Genomic DNA, 18,824 nt, shown 5'->3' with positions numbered 1-18,824 from the left:
CTATTAATGCTGTTGTACAACTTACTTGGAACGGGAACACTTTAGAAAGGGGAATAAGAGCCAAGAACATTGATGAAACAATTAAATTCTATTACAGTGGTGCTAGGTATCAGAGGTTCCTGTTAATTTACTTGAAATTTCCACCACACTCCTTATCTTCTTGTGAATGTTGGTAAAGGGAGTGAAGTCTGGATCCATGACTTTTCTGACTTTTATTATTTTATTCAGAGACGCTGAATATTCTAATGAATGTACCACAGGTGAATGAAAGATTCTGGCTTGAGTAACTAAGTTATTACCCACATGTAAACTCTACCTTTGGAAGTCATTAGTACCATGACATTGCTTCAGTAAAACTGTATTCTTGGAGAGCCTAGTTTCTGCTCAAAAGTAATGGGGCATTGGACATACGTCACTGAGAGTTACTCATTTAAGCTATTTTCCTTGGAACAAAGAATACCACACTACATTTGGCATCTTCTGGGTTTTTTCTTTCCTATTTAATCTATCAAGTCTTCTTATTAACTCATTAAGAGATAGGCGCTCTTCTGGATTCTAGGAGTATACATCAGAGTAACACCTACGGTAGACTTACTATTTCAACAAAACAAGCGGAGCAAACACACACTGAGGAACCTGCCACCGAGACGGCCTCCAATGAGCCGACAGCGAGGATCCAAGCAACACACGCGTCTTCTTCCTCCAGAAGGCAGATGTGGCTGGACAGCTCAAGGAGGGCTGTTTCCAAGAATATGTTTTAAAAGAAGAAAATAACAGCCATAACAAAAATGTATCAGCATTAAGGACTAGATAACATCCATCTAAACAGAATACAAAAAACGTGAGAGAGCTGCCAATGGCAAATTACACTTCATTTTACTTCCAGTTCACTTTGTGCTGTCTTTGGTTATTCATCCAATCACACTGTGTCATTCCTGGTCAATTATGATAATAGTTGATCTAATTTTAGTTTGAAACAAAAAAAAAAAAAAAAAAGGAAAAAATAAATCTATGCAGATTTTGAAGATAACAACAGAAGAGAAGCAAAATCCATGGGACTTGTTAACAGAAGCACATAAATACATTTTTCCCTCTAATTTTTAAATCGGGCACTTCAAATAAGTACAAATAAAAACAAAAACAATTATTCTTTGTTTACCCAAGACAATCAAGAAATACATATTCTTTGGTATATGATGATTTTGTAAGAAAACTTAAGCTTCATTTATTCATGTAAAATATAAGAGTTCAGCTCTTCCTATCAATCAAAATATGTAAGGAATCATAGTATCATTTTTATATATGTCCAGAAGAAAATGCTTTTAAAATGCTATGAAAAGATCCCTAATATATTTACATACTCAAATAATGTGTTACTAATATTTCACAAGGAATATCATTTTATTACTGTAATCACAAAATCATAATTTCTGTACAGGAATGTATAAGTGAACATTAATCAATGCATTGATAATTCACTTCATAAAGAGGGTAAACTTACTACAGAACATATTGTAAAGAAAAAATATTGTAAAATTTTCTCGCCTTGCAGAGCACTTTTTAGTGCAAGTATTTAAGACACAATAGTGTTCAATTCAGCAAAGTATTGCAGAATGTCATGCCACAGTCCACTTAATTCCAAGAGGGTCAGGACATGCAGCTTGTAATAAAATGTCAGAGTATATGTATATAAAAAACCACATGTAATTCATAAAATATATAGTGGTTTATTTAGATGGTTTTAAATGATTTCACTGTGGAATTCAGCGTAACTGAAACACACATCCCAAGTTTTCTTAGCAGGAATCAGTTTCCTGCTAGGCAATGGCTTTGGCTTCAGGAAGAAATGCCTCCCAGTACTTTATCAGCTGTGAATGAGAAAAAAAGACAAGATATTCTGATTATCTTTCCCATCATATGCACTCATATATCCTATGTGTCATTTAGAACGATCTATTCTTAAACAACAGTGATTAAAATACAGTAATTTCTGGGTTTTAAAAAACATTTTTAATTAGCAAATAATAGCTATTAATGGTGAGCACTGGGTTCTTAAAGGGATGATTTTAACCTCCCTATTGTTTTTAACATTATTTATTTGAAAGGCAAAGTTATGGAAAGCAGGACAGAGGGGAGAGAGATCTTCCATCTGTTGGTTCAATCTTAAAAAGGCCAAAAGGCCAGTGCTGGGTTAGGCTGAAGCCTGGAGCTTCAAGCACTTGGGTCATCATCATCCACTGCTTTCCCAGGTGCATTGGCAGGGAGCTGGACAGGAAGGAGCATCTGGGACATGAACCGGCATCCATAAGGGATGTTAGAGTTGCCGGTGGCAGCGTAACCTGGTAGGCCAAAAAACTGGCCCTCATATAAAAATTACTTATACCATTAATTACTATTGGCTAATTTCAGGTTTTGATGTAAACAATATAATTTTTAAAGATATATTTATTTATTTGAAAGTCAGTTACACAGAGAAGAGAAGGAGAGGCGGCGGTGGAGTGGGGAGTCTTCCATCCACTGGTTCACTCCCCAACTGGCTGCAATGACCAGAGCTGCGCCGATCCGAAGCCAGGAGCCACACGGGTGCAGGGGCCCAAGGACTTGGGCTATCTTCCACCTCTTTCCCAGGCCATAGAGGAGAGTTGGATCGGAAGTGGAGCAGCCGGGAATTGAACTGGCGCCCATATGGGATGCTGGCACTGCAGGCAGCGGCTTTACCCGCTATGCCACAGCGCCGGCCCCAACAATATAATTTTTAAAAACCTTCCTGGAGCAGGCATCATGCTGCCACAGGCTAAGCCATCCCTTCGGATGCCATACCCATACCAGAGTGCTATTTGAGACTCAGCCATACTGTTTCTGATCCCGCTTCTACAAATGTACCCTAATAAGTAGTAGATAATGGCCCACGGATTTGGGTCTTGTCTTTTTCTTTAAAGATTCATTTATTCATTTGAAAGGCAGAGTTACGGAGAGGCAGAGGCAGAGACAGAGAGACAGGTCTTCCATCTGCTGGTTCACTCCTCCAAATGGCCGTAATGGCCAGAGCTGGGCCCATCTGAAGCCACCAGCCTAAAGCTTCTTACAGGTCTCCCAGGTGGGTACAGTGGCCCAAGCACTTACTTGGGTCTTCTCCAAGCATGTGGAGACATGGATGGAGTTCCTAGCTCCTGGCTTCAGCCTGGACCAGCCCTGCTTGTTTTTGCCTGCATTTGGGGAGTGAACCAATGAACAGAAGATTTCTTTCTTTTAAAATTATTTATACATTTACTTACTTGAGAGGCAGAGTGACAGAGAAAGAGACAGAACTCTTCCACCTGCTGGTTCACTCCCCAAATGTATGGGGCTACTACAGGCCAAAGCCAGGAGCCCAGAACTCCACTTAGGTCCCCCACATGGGTGGCAGTGCCCCAAGCACTAGGCCTTCTGCTGTATCCCCAGACACATTAGCAAGAAGCTGGATGGCAAGAGAAGTAGGTGGAATTTGAACTGGAACTCCCATATGGGCTTGCTGATTGGTGGCTGAAACGGTTACACCACAGTGGCCTCAAAGAAGATCCCCTGCCTCCCTGTGCCACTCTGCCTTTCAAGTAGATGAAAAATGTGCTAGAAACAGATTACTGCATATTAAAAAGATTACACTCAATAATGTTTATCCAACATCAAGTGATAACATCTCCTACTTAAGAGGAATTCACACCTTATGGTACTGCTAGCCAAGAAGGATGGGATCAAAGGAGGAAGAACGGAAAACCCTGGGGCGGCCCTGGGTGGCACCTGTGACACAGGATCTTGTATCAGAGCGCGGGTTTGAGTCCCGACTATATCACTACCAATCCAGCTTCTGCTAATGCATCTGGGAAAGCAGAGGAAAACAATCCGAGCATGAGCTCCATCAGCCACATGACAGACCAGAATCAGTTCCAGAAACCTGGCAGCTGGGGAGTGAACCAGCAGACGGAAGGTTCTTCTGTCTCCCCATCCCTGCCACTCTGCCTTATAACTAACGAATAAATAAAGTCTCTGAATACAATTTGAAGATTCCATGACCAAATTAAAAGTATAATCTATTATATTTTACATGGACAAGTTTCTAGATCCATATATATAAAATTGGATGAGAAATTATTCTATCAAGACATTAAATGATTTGATCTGTTAGTCAAATTCCCATTAAAATATGCAGAAAAAACCTGCTATTGATTTTATGACTGTATCATTAAAACTTATGTTATGGTTTTTCTCTAGTTAAGGACACAAATGCCACTTGCAATCATCAACCACCACCAACTTCAAACACAACAAAAACAAAAATCCAAACAGTACAAATTTTTAAAAAATTATTTTTAAAACTTAGTTTTTAATTTAAGCTCTTTTATAGGAGAGAACAACTTCCTTAGAGAAGTTACTCAAATACACCTGATGAACCAGGAAACAAAACTACGAAGACAGAGAAAGGGAAAAGTTTTCCATGAGACTTCTCAGGGCCTAAAATTGGGAAAAGTTTTTACTGGCTAGGAGAGACAAAAAGGACTTGAAATGGTTTCCAATTACTTTAACCATCATTTTTTCCTTTGCCCTCCCTGGCTTTTTCTACTCCATTTCTTCTTTTTCACTGAGTTTAAGAGCCCATTTAATTTGTCACTGTCTTTAAAACAAAAATGTAGAGCAAAACCAAATTCTAGAAATTTGTAAACTCATAAAAAATCAGCTTTACCTGTTGCTGTGTTTGTACTAATGATTCTAAGTACTTGATGATAACAGTTTTAAAATCCTTTACTCTTTCTTTCTGTTAAAGTATAAAGCATGAAAAAAGGAGTTCATTAGTAAAACAATAAATTCAATTTTATAACAGAATTACAACAAAAAGTGACCTCATTACAAAAAGAGCAAAATACGTGCCTCAAATCTTCCTACTTCTTTTCGAATCGTTTTAGAGATCTGTTCAAAATCTCTTTCTCCTTGTTGTACTTTTGCTTCCCACTGATAAAAACAAACAAAAGGAAGACATATTTTAATCTCGCTCTCAAGAAAGCTCAATATTTGCAAACTCCAATTTAGAATTATTTGAATTCGTATTTACTTTTCTAGTAGAAATGCATGTTAGCTTAATTTCCATTAATATTTCACTGACAGATTTACCAAAAATTCTAATATTTATTGAACTACAATAATTAAAAGATTTTGAGTATCAAATTTGCTACTAAAATAAATTAGCAATGATACAGCATAATTTTCTCATGTTTATATCATTAATTATTCCAGGATGTATCCATAATATTAATTTCAAGAACACACATTCATAACAATTTACATGGTCATGGAAATATTTTAAAACAGAAATACTATATGACGGACATTTTTAAAATATCTTTGTAATGGGAAAATGAATGAAGTAAAAACAAAGCTAATCATGGCCTACTGACGACAAACAAAACACAACACGGTGCCTAAATTCAGTAGACACAATAAAATATTTTCACTAGTGACCAAATGGAATAGTTAAAATAATTGAGGATTTAAGTAATGAGATGGCATTTTTCCCACTACATAACCAAAACACTGAGTACATACTCTTCACAGAGCAGGTACATTTATTTTTAGTAATGTAAAGGTTGTCCTACCTCTTCAATTTCCTTATTGAAGCATGGCAAAAAAAGTGTATACATTATAATAAACTTACACAAATGTTCTATATTACCATATATAATACTTATATATATGGGGATTCATGTGGCCAAACAGCTAAATTTGGGGTAAGTCTGTGTCTAAAAACCATTTTAGACACAAGAAGTTATCCCCTGCAACCGAATTCACAATCTAAGAAGCAATGTGCAACAACTCACACAAAAGTTAATTTTAGATCTTTTCCTTGTTTGCTTTTTTATCCATATGATAGTCATGTGGAGGTAACAAAGGTGTCCGGAGATGTTAATGAGGATTAAAATATTAAGATAATTCTAACACGGCTCATTAAAACATGGAAAAACAGCTAAGTACCAAATGGCTCAGAAAAAAATTTATGAAAAATTCTGTACACATGAATGACATGAAAACGAGTAAAGAGAAAGCATCTAGCAGTCACCTCTCTTATCTCGTTTTTCGCTTGCTGTATTTTATCTGGTTTGTTTGCGACCATCATTTTGGCCTCAGTTTCACGTTTTTTGAGCAAAGTAATTTGAGCATCTTCCCATTTCTGCCAGCACTTCATCCGATGGTCAAATACACCCTACAAGTGAATGATAAAACGCTATTAAATAAGTGTGAATCGTAACATACTTTCATTACACTAAAAGTTCTGTAATGTCAGAAAGTATAAAAACAATTATTTAAATGCCATTCTAATTTACTAAATAGAGAAAATAAGCATGCTAAGATCAAATTTTCATTTTCAATAGCTAAAAACAAAAAATCTTGACACTGAACAAAAAATAAGAGCTAAGAATAAACACATCACACACAAGATGAAGTTCACTAGTTCTTAGGGTCTTAAAAATGGCTGTAAGACAAGGCCTTGAAAAAAAAATCTTTAACAGGAAAATGCTTTTGTTATATCTACCTTGGAGGTTTTCCTACTAAATATCAAAAGCAGATTTAAAATGTTGGAAACATGTTAGAAATGTAAAAAATCAAATGGGAAAAACTCCTAACAGGAACTAAAGAAAGAAAAACCTGGTAGAAGAGATTTAAAATTAAAAAAGGCAAAGCAGGGGCTGGTGCTGCGGTGTAGTGGTTAAAGCTGCCGCCTGCAGTGCCAGCATCTCATATGGGTGCCAGTTCGTGTCCCGGCTGCTCCATTTTCAATCTAGCTCTCTGCTATGGCCTGGGAAAGCAGAAGATGGCCCAAGTCCTAGGGGCCCTGCACCTGCATGGGAGACCAGGAGGAGGCTCCTGGCTTCAGACCAGCACAGCTCCAGCTGTTGCGGCCAAATGGGGAGTGAAACAGTGGGTGGAAAACCTCTCTCTCTCTCTCTGCCTCTCCTCCTTTTTGTGTAACTCTGACTTTCAAATAAGTAAGTAAATCTTTAAAGAAAAAAAGGCAAAGCAATTGAAAAGTAAAGGAAAAATAGAAAATGAAAAAGAAAAAAAGTATTACACCAGACAGAGCAAAAGAATACTTATAACCATGTGTCTAGCATGGAAAAATAAATGAAGAAATAGAAAAGAGGTACAAACAGAACAAGTCAACTAAATCCACAACTTTCTGTAAGTGGTCTGGCACAGGAAGAACAGGTGAATGAAGGAACGAAATGAGACATGGACATGAGAGTAATTAGAAGTCTCAGGAAAAAAAAAAACTGCCTCCACGAGGAATGCCTGCTCTAGCTTGCGGCTGGGGCCACAGTAATGTTGCTTTAGGATTCACTAATTGAAAAAATGAAGCAAGCAGTAATCAACTGGGTGAATCACAAAGCATTAAACCAGAGTCATTCTAATTTATTCCAAATAAAGAACTTTTTGAATCAAGAAGCAATAAATAAAAACACATTCCTGTAGGAATTATTCAAGAGAAAAATATGTAGACAGCATGTTAAAAATAATAGGCTTTGGGGGACCAGCGCTGTGGCACAGCAGGTTAAAGCCCTGGCCTGAAGCGCCGACATCCCATATGGGTGCTGGTTGTAGTGCCGGCTGCTCCTCTTCCGATCCAGCTCTCTGCTATGGCCTGGGAAAGCAGTGGAAGATGGCCCAAGTGCTTGGACTCCTGCACCTACAGGGAAGACCCGAAGAAGCTCCTGGCTTAGGATTGGCACAGCTCCTCCTTTGCAGCCATCTGGGGGAGTGAACCAGCAGATGGGAAGACCTCTCTCTGTCTCTACCTCTCTGTAGTTCTTTCAAATAAATCAGTAAGTCTAAAAAAAAACAAAAGAAATTCAAGATGCTTACACCCTTTGGTTAGCATTTCTGCTTCTACAAAATGTATGTCCAAGGACTTACTATTGAAATACTTAATATTCTTTAAGTCAGATTGTTTAAACAATTCAAAGTACAGGGTATGATGCAATGTTACGCAACCATTAAAAGCAATGGAACCCATTTACGTATTTTGATATGGGGCCCCTGTCTACCACTATGGGCAGGAAAACTTGGCAAAGATTAGGGCCCATTTATGAGAAAGGAAGGGAGAGAAGGTAGAACAAGCTTTATTATGTCAGCAAAGCTCACTGTAAAGAGAAATTTAGAATCTAATAGTTCATGACTAAGGTCCTTAGTTCCGTGCAAGTGAAATCGAATTTTTGGGGCTGTATGAATTATCACGTAAGGGTACTACGTTTTCAAATACAACTGAATTCATTCAAAACAAAGCACTAAACAACAACAAAAATCCACAAAAATTACCTGCCACCCTCTCCACAATTCCACAGCTCCTCTGTGCAGCTGACCTGGGCTAGGTTTCAGCAGAAAACCAATCTAAAAGAGTCTAATTTACCTCAAAGTATAACTCAATCATTACTCTTACCTCTCTGACTCAATGATCATTAATTCACCATTTCACAAAGTGTGTTCCATATATGTATATAGATATTGTGTGAGAAAGAATTTCTGTTCCTATAAATGTAGAAACCTCTGGATTAAATGAAGTTAAAAGACTTACTTATTTATTTTTTTGTTTACCCCTAGATGGTTGTGAGCTTTTAAAATGACCTCTGAATTTCTAAAACAGGAACACTGTATCTATTATTTCCTAAACTTGATTGACTGTGGTACATTTTTGTACCACTTTTTTTGCAGAAAATATTCTCAGAAACATGAATAGAAGTGTAATAGAATGTAAAATACAAGAAAAAGATTTATGCAGTACGAGGAAAACGGTTTTTGAAGGATCAACAGAAGCAGTTCACCCCTTCCAGGTCTTTGCCATGTTAGCACTTCTCAGAAAGTACACAAAACATCCTTTACCGGACTACATTTTTAAAGATTTACTTATTTATCTGAAAGGCAGAGTTACACAGAGAGAGGGAGCTCTGCCATATGCCACCTTCTGCTGCTTTCCCAGGTGCAAACTGAAGGGAGCTGGATGAGAAGTGGAGTAGTGGGAAGACAAACTGACACTTACATGGGATTCCGGCACTGCAGTCGGCAGCATAACCTGTTATGGAACAAGGCAGGCTTCTGGGCTACATAGTTTTTGGAAATATTTTTTGGTTTTTCACAGAAACTCTCTTGCTAGTGGGAGCTCTGAAATGAGCTGAGAGTAAAGGGATCCACCTAGGAATCATCCTGTGTAAAGTGGATTTCTGTAGATCACAAGTTGACTATATGTAACAAACTATACTCTGCTAACTGCTACCTCTATTAACATCTCTAACTGAAAAGAAAAAGTAGCCACAGGGGTATAAAGAGTGACACCTAAGAGTAAATTTAAGTAATTAAAAAAACAATTTATTTATTTATTTGGAAGGCAGAAACAGAGAAAGGAGAGAGACATATCTTCCATCCACTGGTTCACTCTCCAAAAGGCAGCAACAGCCAGCCAGGAGCCAGGAGCCAGGAGCCAGGAGCCAGGGGCCAGGGGCTGCTTCCGCCTGATGAAATGCTATGCAGTGCGGGTGCAGGCGTCCTCTGCTGCTTTCCCAGGTGCATTAGTACAGAGCCGAATCAGAACTGGAGCAGCCAGGCACAGGCTTGACCTTCTACGCCACAAAACCATTCCCGAACTCAAGTAATTTTATCAAATCTAAGGGAACACCATTTTGAAGTGCTAAGAACTCTCTAGAAACTGTTGTAATTATTAGATATGCAATGCATCAAGGTTCTCAGTGTAGATAAACACTACCTTAACCAGATTTTAGCTGCAAAAACTTTGCATACTAAAGTGAGGAACAAGGTCTCACTAACTTTCTAGTATTTGAATTCAATGTAAACAGTAAACGTCCATTGTTAAATCAACAACAGGAGTCACTGTGCACTTACTCCCCATGTTGGATCTCTGTCCTTAATGTGTTGTACTATGAAAATTAACGGTAAAACTAGTATTCAAACAGTACTTTATACTTTGTGTGTCTGTGTGGGTGCAGTCTGCTGAAATCTTTACTTAGGATATACTAAGTTGCTCTTCTGTATATAAAGATAATTAAAAGCGAATCTTAATGAAGAATAGGATGGGAGAGGGAGTAGGAGATGGGATGGTTTGTGGGTGAGAGGGTGCTTATGGGGGGAAAAACCGCTATAATTCAAAAGTTGCATTTTCTAAATTTGTATTTATTAAATAAAAGTTTTCTAAAAAAAAAAATACAAACAATTAATGTCCAGCTCTCCCTTCCCTGAGTAACATTCAGCTCAGTTTCCTTGTCTGAATTTCGGAGCTACCTGTAGATATTAGCTTTTAACTGGATTACCTTCCCAATTATTCAGAAGTTAGACTATTTGAACATTATCATGAGATAACACAATTTACAATCTAAAGTAGCTGTGTCTTGCTGAAAGACACATGGTGACTACACACCGAGTATACACACAACCCAGTGTTGAGTGATCACAACCCAGACTCACGTCGAGGCCCCCATGAAATACATCCATAGCAACCCTGCTATTTCTTATGAGACTGTCAGTTCTACTAATGTTAAAAGTCCAGAAGGCAATTTCAGCTAGCACTAGAATGAGTCAAGAAACATTCTCAATTAATTGCAAATCTGCATACAGAAATACATAGGTTGCAAATAGAAAAACTTGTGTTGCGGGCCGGCGCCGCGGCTCACTAGGCTAATCCTCCACCTAGCGGCGCCGGCACACCGGGTTCTAGTCCCGGTCGGGGTGCCGGATTCTGTCCCGGTTGCCCCTCTTCCAGGCCAGCTCTCTGCTGTGGCCAGGGAGTGCAGTGGAGGATGGCCCAGGTGCTTGGGCCCTGCACCCCATGGGAGACCAGGAAAAGCACCTGGCTCCTGGCTCCTGCCATCGGATCAGCACGATGCTCTGGCCACAGCGCCGGCCGCGGCGGCCATTGGAGGGTGAACCAACGGCAAAGGAAGACCTTTCTCTCTGTCTCTCTCTCTCTCTCACTGTCCACTCTGCCTGTCAAAAAACAAACAAACAAACAAACAAAAAAAACAACTTGTGTTGCTTTCTATTTTCTTGGTCTTCCTCAGATCTCGTCAAACGTCAGTTCTGTCCGTAGTACTGCCCATGCCTCAGTAGAAGAAAGCGTTAAGTTACTAATCCTCACCCTGAAACTATTTCACATGTGCTAGTATGGAATTCAGACGCCCAACAGGAAGCACCAAACTCTGGAAAGCAAACCACCAAAGTGAGAAGAATGCAAGGAGGACTGCGAAGCGGGGCTTACCTTCACTGCCGCGATAAGACGAATGTAGTCACTAAGCAGCTCTGAGAACATGTAGAAGTCAGCAAAGGCTTGCTCTTGATGCAACTGGTCTATCTTCTCCTCGACCTCGGCGAGCTGAGACAAAGCTCTAGATAAAGCCGTGTGGTCCTCAGAATTCCCCAGCATGGCAGCGCTCTTAGCAAACGCAGCTGTGTTGGCTGAAAGTTCTGGAATAAAAAAAGTACTGACTTTCAGTGTTCACTAGCAAAACTTTCAAACGCTGCGTTGATTTTCCTATTTTCTCTCAAAATTTTATCTATTCATAATAAATTAATTAATATGAAACAATGAGTCCTCAGAATGCCTTGGGCACAAATGCCAAATGCTCTACTGGAAACTTGCAAGAATCACTGTCTGTATTCCAGGGAATGAACCATGTTTGAAACTTAATGTAATAGCCTATGCCCCTTTCTCCACCGAAGTGCTTATTCTTGCTCTCTCCATTCCTTTGAAACACAAGAAACACACTTGTATCTTTAACAGGAGAGCTGATGAATACTACATTCTTTGGCCTTCAAACATCTGTCAGGGAAAGCATTGTAATTTTTAAGAATACTGTTTAGTTAATAAAAGAAAAGCAAGGTAAAATTTTACATACAGTTCACACAGATCTTAGCCTTTTTCTTAATTCAACAACAATGCTCAGTAAGATATCAGAATTTCTAAAATCTTGCCCATGACCACTTCAGATACGTCACATAAATAAAACAGACGGTCGGGTACTGATACTGACAACGATGGACACCCTCACAGCCTGCAAACTGCTCTGCTGCTCTCACTACATAGAGCTCTCTACAAAACCACAGTCAGTCCCTAAGAGACGAGGAACACAAGGGGAAAAGCCGTTACAAACTACTTTCGATGTAAAAATATTAGGTTTCTGTACCAGTCCTAATGAAATGTATCGCTGGTAATGTCATATACTTCATATACTCAGTTACCTATTAAGTATTTGGGAAAACTGATATTAAATCTTTGATTCTTCAGAAATAAAACAAACCAAAACCCAAAAACTTCACTGTGGCTAAAATATTATAATTCTTATTTCTATGATTTTTTACCAATACCCTCCCAATTCTTAAATACTGTGCTTGAGAACAAATACTTCAAAGGGTTTTCCAAGAAAGAGAAGTACAAGGCAAATACAACCAAGAAAAATCTTAAATACCAACTCCTGAATTTCAAGTTTTTTTTTTTTTTTTTTTTTTTTTAATTACAGTTACTAATGAGTAAGACATCTTCATCTGGAATCAGCCAGGTAACAACAGTTGTAACTCAAAATCCAAATAGTCCTCTTATCTTAGGACTTTGGAACCTCTAAATCAGATCAAAATAAACAAAAACTTTAAACAAAGTTGAAATAGGAAAATATTCTCCTAATTACTGTTTTCTCGCTTCTACGGTAACTTCAGAATATTTAGCTTTATAAAATTTAAATAAAATAGTTAGCTTTATGGTGCAAAACATGTAAGTAACGTGGCATACAAACCTTTTCTGTGACAGACCAAGGCTTCAACACTGGCATGAAGTTTCCTAAGTTGCTGATCCAGATTCTCAAACTGCTGCTGCTTTTCCTCAAACCACTAAGAAAAAAATGAAAAATGGAGCTAATTTAGGAAGAACAAACCATTGTAAATTAGGTTACCAATAGAAAGCTATAGTCTTTGTTTTCAAGCAACAAAGTAACCACGCATGACCATGGTGGTCAACTGATGTGCCTGGGAACTAAACTCAATAAGCAAATTAATATCCTATTTTCTACTTGTACAGCTTTAAAATGCAATTGTTGGGCTCATTAATTCATCTCATTATTCAAGTCGAGAAATCAGCCCTTACTGCATCCGATTCATTCATCTTGATGGTCATCTTGTTGACAGCGTCGGCGGCCTTGGTCACCATCCTCAATATTCCCGCTCCACTCAGAGCCTGAGTATTAACTGCTCTCGGCAGCTGGAATTGAATGACAAATAAGGGCAAACAAACCGGTTAAAAGCCTGGAGGTTTAACTGGGCACAAAAGGGACTCCCCCTTCCTCCAAAATAAAAAAAAAAAAAGAAAAAAGGGAGGTTTTATTTTCTTCACTCTCATACATTTCAATAGCGAGATCTAATTTCTCAAATACACTACTTGTACATTCTCAAAGGAAAACTTAAAAAATAGACTTTCCATTTGCTTTTATTCTGCACGTTTACATTTAGATGGAACAAACACCATTTGTCAAAGTATGTTAAGAAATTGCCTAGCACTCAAACACTGGCCACCTGTTTGCTAGCAGAAATAAACTGTTTAGAAGGGAAGAAGAAAGTCCCAAGAAAAATCTTGGGCTCAGTTAAGAATGCATTGCTTTGAATTTTTAAGAAATTCTGGACTCAATTTTTGAAAAAATTTATTAATTTTAGAGGCAGAGAGCGAGCAAGTGAGAGTGCATTCTCAACTGTTGGCTCACTCCCCAGATGCTGACAGCAGCCAGGGCTGAGTCAATGAAGCCTGGACTCAGGAACTCAGTGCAGGTCTCCCTTGGCATGGACCCAATTACTTGCGCCATCATGGCTGCCTCCCAAAGTCTGGAAGCTGGACTCAAGGGCCAAAGGCAAATACTGAAGCCAGGCAAGCCAACATGGCATGTAGCCATCTTAAACACTAGCCCAAATGCTCACCTTATCTAATTAAAAAAATTTTTAAATAACAATTAGAACTCTTTTTTTTTTTTTTTTTTTTTTGACAGGCAGAGTGGACAGTGAGAGAGAGAGACAGAGAGAAAGGTCTTCCTTTTGCCGTTGGTTCATCCTCCAATGGCCGCCGCGGCCGGTGAGCTGCGCCGGCACACCACACTGATCCGATGGCAGGAGCCAGGTAGTTATCCTGGTCTCCCATGGGGTGCAGGGCCCAAGCACTTGGGCCATCCTCCATTGCACTCCCTGGCCACAGCAGAGAGCTGGCCTGGAAGAGGGGCAACCGGGACAGAATCCGGTGCCCCGACCGGGACTAGAACCTGGTGTGCCAGCGCCACAAGGCAGAGGATTAGTTTAGTGAGCCACGGCACCGGCCAACAATTAGAACTCTTAACAGTTCTTAAAAGCTCAAAATGTGCCAAATATCTCAGATATAAAAAGAAATATGGTTACAAATTTAGGTCTTTTCAAGTCATAGGTTTGTGTTTCAAAACCTCAATAGGGGCTGGCCCTGCAGCATAGTGGGTAAAGTCACCGTCTGCACTGCCAACATCCCATGTGGGTGCCAGTTTGAGACCTGGCTTCTCCACTTCCTCTCTAGCTCTCTGCTATGGCCAGTAGAAGATGGCCCAAGTCCTTGGGTCCATATACCTGTGTGGAAGACTGTAAGAAGCTCTTGGCTCCTGGCTTCAGATCAGCCCAGCTCTGGCCCTTTGAGGCCATTTGGGTAGCGGACCAGGGGATGGAACAGTTCAGAACACTGTGCAGAACACTGTTTACAGTGCTGGTGTGTTGGGGATAGGGGAAAGGGCAAGGGTATGGGGAGAGGGCCAAGGAGGAGAGAACAAGAGACAGAGAAAGGGAGAAAAATCAACCGGATCTGCTCTCCACTAGTTTATTACTTATATTCCACAAAAAAATGAGGTTGGGCAAGGCCAAAGCCAGGAGCCCAGAACTCAATCCAGGTCTCCTACGTGCTAAGCAGGTACCCAACTACTTGAGGCATCACCTGCTGCCTTCCAGAGTGGGCATTAGCAGTAAGCAGGTATGCATGGAGAAGTCAAGACTCAAACCAACACACTCTGATATGGGAGGCAAGCAACTCAAGTGGCATCTTTTTTTTTTAAAGATTTATTTACTTGTTTGAAAGTAAGAGTTACAGAGAGAGAAGAGACAGAGAGACAAAGATCTTCGACCCCCTAGGTTACTCCCCTACATGGGTACAGGGGCCCAAATACTTGAGTCGTATTCCACTGCTTTCCCAGAAGGGAGCTGGATTGGAAATGGAACAGCCGTAATTCAAACAAGTGTCCAAATTCAAACAAGGTGCAGATGGCGGCTTAACCTGCTGTACCACAACACCAGCCTCTCAAGTGGTATTCTAACAACTACGGCAAATACTGTATCCCCTCAACTCTCTGCCACCACCTTCTCTAATTTAATATGTAAACAACAAGTAAAGAGCATTCAGAATTAGACTATAAACTATATCCTTACTAAAGTTTAAATTTTTTTAAAGATTTATTTATTTATTTGAAAGGCAGAGTTATAGAGATGCAGAGGCAGAGAGAGAGAGAGGTCCCCCATCTGCTGTTTCACTCCCCAAATGGCTGCAATGGCCAGAGCTGGGGCAATCCAAAGCCAGGAGCTAGGCGCCAGGAGCCAGGAGCCTCCTCTGGGTTTCCCATGTGGTGCAGGGGCCCAAGCACCTGGGCCATCTTCTACTGCTTTTCCAGGCCATAGCAGAGAGCTGGATTGGAAGTGGAGCGACAGGGACTTAACTGGTGCCCATATGGAATGCCGGCACTGCAGGTGGTGGCTTCACCTGCTACACCACAGTGCTGGCCCCTAAAGTTTTAAATTTTTAGGAAGGGACTGATTATACTATGAATATCAATGCAAAGAAGGTAATTTACTATTAATTTAGTGAAAGAATTAAAACACTAAGAAAAAAAACACATCTGAAAACCCTCTTGTTTAAGTACATCTATGAATGCCAATTATTCACTGAATATTCATTCTTATATAAATTATTACAATATTAAACATAAATGAAAAAATTTATACACAAAAATTTAAATTAGAAATAATACCTCTGAACTTTCCAAGAACTGCCTTAAATCAGGATCCTGTAGTAAAGTTGGATGTTTTACTGTTCTTTGAAGGTATCTAGATTTAAGAGTAAAATTGTTTATTAGTAGCATTTCATTTTAAATTGTATTTCAACAAAATAAAAATAAAAAACTAGGCAAAACGATGTCCCCAGTCTGCCTATTAATCTGCCTTATTATAATGATGAAGAACCTTTTTTTTCTTTTTCAAGATTTATTTATTTATTTGAAAGGCAGAGTTAGAGAGAGAGAGAGATGGAGAGACAGAAAGAGATCTTCTATCTGCTGGTTCACTCCCCAAATGGCTATAACAGCCAGAGCTGGGCCAGTTGGAAGCCAGGAGCCAGGAGCTTCTTTCAGGTCTCCAACATGGGTGCAGGGGTCCAAGCAACTGGGCCATCTTTGACTGCTTTTCCAGGTGCATTAGCAGGGAGCTGGATAGGAAGTGGAACAGTCGGAACTCAAATCAGCACCCATATGGGATGCTCCTGTGGCAGGTAATGGCTTTATTCAATGTGCCACAACACCAGCACCTTTTTGTTCATCTTTGGAAAACTGACAGGCTATCCCCTTTTCCTAATTATATAAATCTAGAAGTGCCAGAGTAGGGATGCGGTGGTAACCTCTAACTGTAAAGGAATAAAGCTGAAAAAGGACATATGAACTTATTTAGTTTTGGGATAGATTCAATAGGCTCCCATTTGTAATTTGAGTCTTAAGTTACATATATATATACACACACATGCATACTTAACTGGACAATTTTTAAAATTTGCTATTACCACCAGAACAGGGATGAGTCTACTAATTTTTTGGCTTGTCAACAGATTTAAATGACCACAATAGTTTTGTTTTTATTTTACAAGAACTAATTTTTCTTCAATATTTGTATTTTTAAGGTTTTATTTTTAATAAATGTCTTATCTAAACATAAGGTAAAAATGAGAAAGTGAAGAGAAACATCATTATGAAATCACTACTAGCCCAGTTTGTCATTTTCCTTTACTAAGCAAGCTCATACTTATCTTTCATCCATAATAAATTACCATTTCATGAAAGAAAAAGAAGTCTATTTGATGACTCAATTACTCATTTAATCCCATTTTCAAAAGATCATTATCTTTCCCCACATTAATAACTACATAGGCAATATTTCAATATTTCACTTCAGTTAATATACTTGTATTCTATTTCTTTGGAATAAATGTATTTAGTAATCTTTCCCTTCTTAAAAAATTATAAATATATTTAAAATTAAAGTTTTTGAAAAAAATAACTTTTTTTAAACCAAATTCTATAAAATGGTCAAAATTACTATTCTATTGATCTTATAAGTTAATTTCTAGCATTGTGGCATAGTGGGTAAAGCCGCCTCCTATGACACTGGCATCCCACATAGGTGACGGTTTGTGTCACAACTGTTCCACTTCTGATCCAGCTCCCTGCAAATGCACCTGGGAAAGCAGCAGAAGATGGCCCAAGTCCTTGGGCCCCTGCACTCACATGGGAGACCAGGAAGAGCCTCCTGACTCCTGGCTTTAGTTCTAGCCATTGTGGCCATTTGGGGAGTGAACCAGCAGATTGAAGATTGAGCTCTCTTTCTCTGTGTCTCTTCCTCTATGTAACTCTTTCAAATAAATAAATAAATGAACCTTTAAAAAAGGGTTAGCTTCCATCTTTCACACATCAAATGCTATATTAAACTTCATTTTAAGTTTGCAAAGGAAGTCATTAAAATAAAGAGAGCATTTGTTAGACAATCTGCAACACAATACGGGCTGTGGTTTGAAAAAAAAACTGTTGATCATATTACAGAACCAGAAAGGACATACAACAGGAACACCAATCCTGTAAAAGTAAGAAACAAAAGACAAAAACACCTAGCATTCAACCTTTATGAGATATTACTGTATTTCAAACTAAATGATATCCTATTACCGTTTAAATCATAAAACAGCTTTCCAAAGTGAGTCACGTACAACACTAGCCTCAAGGAATAGTTTAAGAAAAAGAACTGATTCCATAATCAAGAAAGTCCGTGTGGTCCCACAAGAAATAAATTTGGCTTACCTGAATTAAATCCTATGTTAATAAGATGCAGTTTACTACAGGTCTCTCTTCACTCCACTATATATTAGAATTCTGAGTGATCAAGTTTGGCAAACAATATTTTAGAAAAAAAGTAGAAGTTGCCTTCCTTCTTAAAAGGGATGCATAAACTCAAGAGCAACTAACTGAAGTGTGTGTGCACACAAATGTAAAACCTGGACGAAGTCTTTAAACAGTTCACGGAAAACAGGTTTTACAAAAATTATACATGAATTTCAAAATAATTTTTACAGTGACATCAACTTATCTTCTAATTTCATTTTTCCACAGACTTACTAAAGTACACTTGTTAAAATTAGGCTAAGAAATACATAATGAATTTTAAAACAATGCATATATTACTATATAATGTATTTACATATAAAATTAAGATCAGAGGGTTACAGATAAAGAGTAATACAGAACAAAAACAGGAAGAGTGCGGAAAGGACACATGAAAAGAGGTACGAGGGCACAGAGACACAACGGGAAGTTATCCCATCCAGCAAGACATGGGCAGCAGCTGCTGTTCAGACACGACCCAGGCAAAGGTTACTGACAGAGACAGAAGAACCACACTTAGGGCTTCCAAGTACCCACTTACTTAGCAGAAACATAAAGTACTTGGTA

The 18,824-nt window shown here is 38.9% G+C and overlaps 1 protein-coding gene across 2 annotated transcripts in view; it reads right to left on the bottom strand.

The window, feature by feature from the left end:
- Positions 1 to 1,382: 1,382 nt before the first annotated feature.
- The window catches only part of SNX2 (sorting nexin 2), a 77,531-nt gene continuing 60,089 nt past the window's right edge, over positions 1,383 to 18,824 (bottom strand). The window contains exons 8-15 of one of the 2 annotated variants that reach the window (XM_070076041.1): positions 16,089 to 16,164; positions 13,160 to 13,273; positions 12,813 to 12,906; positions 11,285 to 11,490; positions 6,086 to 6,229; positions 4,899 to 4,983; positions 4,718 to 4,789; positions 1,383 to 1,868 (exon numbers count right to left, since the gene is read on the bottom strand). In XM_070076041.1, coding sequence (XP_069932142.1) covers positions 4,767 to 4,789; positions 4,899 to 4,983; positions 6,086 to 6,229; positions 11,285 to 11,490; positions 12,813 to 12,906; positions 13,160 to 13,273; positions 16,089 to 16,164 — 742 coding nt within the window. In that variant the 3' untranslated portion in view covers positions 1,383 to 1,868; positions 4,718 to 4,766. The remainder of the gene's footprint in view (positions 1,869 to 4,717; positions 4,790 to 4,898; positions 4,984 to 6,085; positions 6,230 to 11,284; positions 11,491 to 12,812; positions 12,907 to 13,159; positions 13,274 to 16,088; positions 16,165 to 18,824) is intronic. The other variant, XM_070076040.1, reaches the window with a different exon arrangement.

Source organism: Oryctolagus cuniculus, chromosome 6 (genome assembly GCF_964237555.1).
Source record: "Oryctolagus cuniculus chromosome 6, mOryCun1.1, whole genome shotgun sequence".
Taxonomy (NCBI): domain Eukaryota; kingdom Metazoa; phylum Chordata; class Mammalia; order Lagomorpha; family Leporidae; genus Oryctolagus; species Oryctolagus cuniculus.
Note: the sequence above shows the minus strand (reverse complement) of the source record. Positions and strands in the feature narration are given on the sequence as shown.